The sequence below is a fragment of the Hyla sarda genome, chromosome 6 (assembly GCF_029499605.1).
Source record: "Hyla sarda isolate aHylSar1 chromosome 6, aHylSar1.hap1, whole genome shotgun sequence".
NCBI classification, from domain to species: Eukaryota; Metazoa; Chordata; class Amphibia; order Anura; family Hylidae; genus Hyla; species Hyla sarda.
The window spans coordinates 8,778,385-8,784,384 of record NC_079194.1 but is presented as its reverse complement, the minus strand read 5'-3'; the positions used below and the strand labels follow the sequence as shown (position 1 = coordinate 8,784,384).

At 43.1% G+C, this 6,000-nt stretch overlaps 1 protein-coding gene across 10 annotated transcripts in view; it reads right to left on the bottom strand.

Annotated features, from left to right (window-relative positions):
- Nucleotides 1-248: 248 nt before the first annotated feature.
- TGFBR3 (transforming growth factor beta receptor 3) overlaps nucleotides 249-6,000 on the bottom strand; it is a 378,593-nt gene continuing 372,841 nt past the window's right edge. For all 10 annotated transcript variants that reach the window (XM_056523161.1, XM_056523160.1, XM_056523159.1 and 7 more), the window contains one exon: nucleotides 249-1,056. In XM_056523161.1, the coding sequence (XP_056379136.1) occupies nucleotides 938-1,056 (119 nt within the window). In that variant the 3' untranslated portion in view covers nucleotides 249-937. The remainder of the gene's footprint in view (nucleotides 1,057-6,000) is intronic.

Below are 6,000 nucleotides of genomic sequence, written 5' to 3'. Positions count from 1 at the left end.
CTGTTTAACTTTCTGGAGACAGTTGATATATATATATCTCAAGTTTTTTCCTGGATAACCCCTTTAAGGACCCCATAAAGCATGTACATGGCGCACAACAACCTATATATCTGAATGAGGATTGCAGAAATCCTATAGGGCAGTGGTCTTCAACCTGCGGACCTCCAGATGCTGCAAAACTACAACTCCCAGCATGCCCGGACAGCCGTTGGCTGTCCGGGCATGCTGGGAGTTGTAGTTTTGCAACATCTGGAGGTCCGCAGCTTGAAGACCACTGCTATAGGGCTTTTTTTAGACATCCATTCACACGATGCAGAACTGACCCAATTGGCGCTTGCGGAAATCACGTGACATGAAGCGCGTGGGACTGCAGAAAATCCATACAGACGATTGAGAGAGATCCCATACAGAATATTCTGCACCAATCCCCCTACCTGCCAGCCAACTCCCCCTAATAGTGGCTATATATATATATATATATGTGGCGCTGCACTGCAGCGCACGGAGCTCTCGTCCATATAACCTCATATATATATATATACACATATATATATATATTTCTCCTCCTATATACACGGCGCCGTCATACAGCTTACACGGGATGTGAGCAGCATTATTAGGCACTGGCACACACTTCACATTGACAGCCAAGGAAACCCATGTTGCAGCTCTGCGCGCTGCGGTATTTAGTAGTATTACCACCTTTTTTTTTTTTTTTTTGGCTTGATGCTCTTTGGACGGGTGCAAAGACGGCATTCATCCCGAAAACGCAAAAACAGAACTGCCAGATATTACACGGGATCCCAAAAAAAAAAATAAAAAAAAAATAACAAAATGATTTCTTTCAGTCTTGGTGAATGAACGTCCACACGCGGGGGCTTTGAAGCCGTTTCTCCCCCCCCCCCCGGAGCTGCTCTTCGCCGGCCTGCGCTGTCGGTCAGGCGGTGCTGTTGCTGGAACAGGGGGTGCTTTGTGTGCTGCCGATGCTGTGGGCCGCGCTGCTGTTCTCCGAGGCCGGCGGGGACGTGGGGACCGGCTGTCTTCCTGCCGTGTTACCTGAAATGTCAGAGAGAACAGATTTGGGATTAGTTTTTTTTTTTTTTCGCCCGCTGATTTCTGGGAGGAATAAATCAAACATTAAGTCAACAGCGGCCACATTTACCAGGAGCCACCGCTGGGCATGTAACATTAACATTAAATATGCGCAAAGCGAACAAGCAGCAACCGCTTCCCTTCCCCTGGTAAATATTTTGATAGGAAAGACTTTATCAAAAGGTTTCCTATAGGCTGTCCGGGCATGCTGGGAGTTGTAGTTTTGCAACAGGGATATAACTGCTATTTATCCTGATCTCATTTACATAGCAGCAGTATTCAGATTGAGCTGGAGGGGAGATGTATAACTACTATATATCCTGATCCCATAGAGATAGCAGCAGTATACAGATAGAGCTGGAGGGGAGGTGTATAACTACTATATATCCTGATCCCATAGAGATAGCAGAAACAATATACAGATAGAGCTGGAGGGGAGGTGTATAACTACTATATATCCTGATCCCATAGAGATAGCAGCAGCAGTATACAGATAGAGCTGGAGGGATATGTAGAACTACTATATATATCCTGACCCTATAGAGATAGCAGCAGTATATAGATAGAGCTTGGGGGGAGGTGCATAACTACTATATATCCTGATCCCACAGAGATAGCAGCAGTATACAGATATAGCTGGAGGGGAGGTGTATAACTAATATATATCCTGATCCCATAGAGATAGCAGCAGCAGTATACAGATAGAGCTGGGGTGGACATGTATAACTACTATATATCCTGATACCATAGACATAGGAGCAGCAGTATACAGATACAGCTGGAGGGGAGGTGTATAACTACGATATATCCTGATCCCAAAGAGATAGCAGCAGTATACAGATAGAGCTGGAGGGGACGTGTATAACTACTATATATCCTGATCCCACAAAGATAGCAGCAGTATACAGATAGAGCTGGAGGGGACGTGTATAACTACTATATATTCTGATCCCACAGAGATAGCAGCGGTATACAGATAGAGCTGGAGGGGATGTGTATAACTAATATATATCCTGATCTCATAGAGATAGCAGCAGTATACAGATAGAGCTGGAGGGGATGTGTATCACTACCATATATACCAATCCCATAGAGATACCAGTAGCAGTATACAGATAAAGCTGGAGAAAAGTGTAAAACTACTATATATCCTGACCCGATAGAGATAGCCGCAGTATACAGATAGAGCTGGCGGGGACGTGTATAACTATTATGAATCCTGATCCTACAGAGATAGCCGCAGTATACAGATAGAGTAGAAGGGGAGGTGTATAACTACTATATATCCTGATCCTATAGAGATAGCAGCAGTATACAGATAGAGCTGGCGGGGACGTGTATAACTATTATAAATCCTGATCCTACAGAGATAGCAGCAGTATACAGATAGAGCTGGAGGGGAGATGTATAACTACTATATATCCTGATCCCATAAAGATAGCAGCAACAATATACAGATAGAGCTGGAGGGGACGTATATAGCTACTATATATCCTGATCCCCCAGAGATATCAGCAGTATACAGATAGAGCTGGGGTGGACGTGTATAACTACTATATATCCTGATCCCCCAGAGATATCAGCAGTATACAGATAGAGCTGGGGTGGACGTGTATAACTACTATATATCCTGATCTCATAGAGATAGCAGCAGTATACAGATAGAGCCGGAGGGGAGGTGTATAACTACGATATATCATGATCCTACAGAGATAGCAGCGGTATACAGATAGAGCTGGAGGGGACGTGTACAACTACTATATATCCTGATCGCACAGAGATAGCAGCAGTATACAAATAGAGCTGGAGGGGACGTGTATAACTACTATATATCCTGATCTCATAGAGATAGCAGCAGCAGTATACAGACAGAGCTGGAGAAAAGTGTAAAACTACTATATATCCTGATCCGATAGAGATAGCAGCAGTATACAGATAGAGCTGGAGGGGACGTGTATAACTACTATATATCCTGACCCGATAGAGATAGCAGCAGCAGTATACAGATATAGCTGGAGTGGTGGGGTCTGATAGGTGAAGATATCATTCTGTTGTTCACAGGAAGGGAGCTGACCCCAGACTGACCATTTTCTCTGATACATTAATGGCTGTGATTTTCTGTGGTTCAGACTGGTGAACACATGACCCAGTTGCAGAAATGAAACGTATGGTTGCAGCTGTGCTTGGATAAAACAGATGGCGCTGTAGGACTAGTGATGGCGAGTGTGCATGAAATGGTAAGAAAAAATAAAAATCCTGGAGTGCTTCTTTAAAATCTTATCCAATGGAAAATCTGCATTGTATCCAGTACATGATACATTGTAGCAATCGGGGTGGGGGGAGGGGCTTACAGATTCTGCAGTTTACTCCACCAGAAGATTTACAATGATAATATTCTCTACTCTTATATTATTTATAATCAATCCAGTAAAGATTCGAAGATGTGGTGCGGTAACGGCGAACCACAAAAACCGCTCTCTCCGAGGGAGTATACAGTGTCAGGTGCCACGTGTGCCGCGGATCCGTGACTCTTACCTTCTCCATTTACAGTTCCAAGGAAAACATCTGATGCTGTAAATGGCTCATTCTCCTCCAGCAGAGTGCGCGGGGGCTCTGCGTGGATTTTGGGGGCTTTTCGGGCGACCGCGGTACGATAGGGACGCCGCATACGAGAGCCTGGAACACGTTCAGGAGAAAGCTTCTACCAACCCAGTCCTTCTGCATTGGGGGAAATGACCGCCAGAGCCCTGAAGATAAAACACGCACTGCGACGCTATTACCAGCTAAATACAGGAACTTCTTACGACGTTTCGTTCCCCCCGTCTGAGGCCCCTGAAACATCTGAGCCAAGAAGACGGCAGAATGTAAGACCGGCTGAGAGTGAGCAGGAGGGTCTTATTACTGGATCGCTGTCATCCAGGACTCTATTAAAGGGGTACTCCGGTGGTGGAAAACTTTTCTTTTTTTTTAAATCAACTGGTGCCAGAAAGTTAAACAGATTTGTAAATGACTTCTATTAAAAAATCTTAATCCTTCCAGTACTTATTAGCTGCTGAATACTACAGAGGAAATTCTTTTCTTTTTGGAACACAGAGCTCTCTGCTGACATCATGACCACACTGCTCTCTGCTGACATCTCTGTCCATTTTAGGAACTGTCCAGAGCAGGATATGTTTTCTATGGGGATTTTCTCCTATTCTGGACAGTTCTTAAAATGGACAGAGATGTCAGCAGAGAGCACTGTGGTCATGATGTCGGCAGAGAGCTCTGTGTTCCAAAAAGAAAAGAATTTCCTCTATAGTATTCAGCAGCTAATAAGTACTGGAAGGATTATGATTTTTTTTTTTATAGAAGTAATTTACAACTCTGTTTAACTTTCTGGCACCAGTTGATTAAAAAAAAAAAAAGTTTTCCACCGGAGTACCCCTTTAATGCCATCTGCCCCTAGGGTAACAACATCTGCCCTGTACCACACACCCTGCCACCACAATGTGCAAAAATTGCACAAAAAAAAGAAGCATAAAAGCGGCAGCAGAGAGCACTGTGGTCAGACTGGAAAGAACTACACAACTTCCTCTGGAGCATACAGTAGCTGATGAGTACTGGAAGGGTTAAGTTTGTTAAAGTTGTATTCCATGAAAAAACTATTTTTTTTTATATATCAACTGGCTACAGAAAGTTAAACAGATTTGTAAATTAAATTAAATTAAAAAATCTTAATCCTTCCAGTACTTATCAGCTGCTGAAGTTGAGTTGTCCTTTTCTGCCTGACAACAGTGCTCTCTGCTGACACCTCTGTCTGTCTCAGGAACTGTCCAGAGTAGCAGCAAATCCCCATAGCAAAACCTCTCCTGCTCTGTGCAGTTCCTGAGACGGACAGAGGTGTCAGCAGAGAGCACTGTGGTCAGACAGAAAAGAACAACTCAACTTCAGCAGCTGATAAGTACTGGACGGATTAAGATTTGTTTTTGAAGAAGTAATTTACAGCTCCGTTTGACTTTCTGGAGCCAGTTGATATGAAAAAAAAAAGTTTTTTCATGGAATACCCCTTAAAATAGAAGTAATTTACAAATCTGTATAATTTTTGGGCACCAGGTGATTTCAAAATTATATTTTTTTTTCCGGAGTACCCCTTTAAGAACCTTGCACCAGAATATGTGATGCCCTACTAAATATTTTCTTATAAATGCCACAAATGTATCTGAAATCCCTTTATATAAATCTGGGTCCAGTAATAAATGGGTCTTCGCTCTGATAAGGTCCCAGCGCTCCCCTCCCCCTCCCCTATATAACAGGCTGGATACACCACGTCCTTTATTAATCACTCCCTGGCACAGACTGGATGTTCCTCCCTGTACAGGAAATCTCTAAAGTTGACTTTTCTACCCTTTTTGCCAATGTTCAGCTTGTTGCCAGGCCTGTTTATTTTAATTTACTTAAATAAAAAGTTTCTGGGTAATGTCAGAGCTCGGGGAAATGTCGAGGAAGGATCAAGAATTGCGCTAACACCAAGACGATATATCGCCCCCCAGGGCTTCATTCTACACGAAAGTGGGAAATTACTTCAAAAAATACATAAAACTTAATTATTGTACATAGTAATGAATGGTAAATAAAATATCTTGTCTGAGATTAGAAAAAATAAAGTGATTTTTCTTTCAACCTTCAGAAACAGCGCCACAGCAGTCCACTGGCTGGGTCAAGTATTGCAGCTCAGCTTTACCTTAATGGAGTTGAGTAATGATCATAACTTCTCCAGGTATTGCAAAACTACAACTTCCAGCATGCCCGGACAGCTGCTATCTCTATGGGATCAGGATACATAGTAGTTATACACCTCCCCTCCAGCTCTATCTGTATACTGCTGCTATCTCTATGGGATCAGGATACATAGTAGTTATACACCTC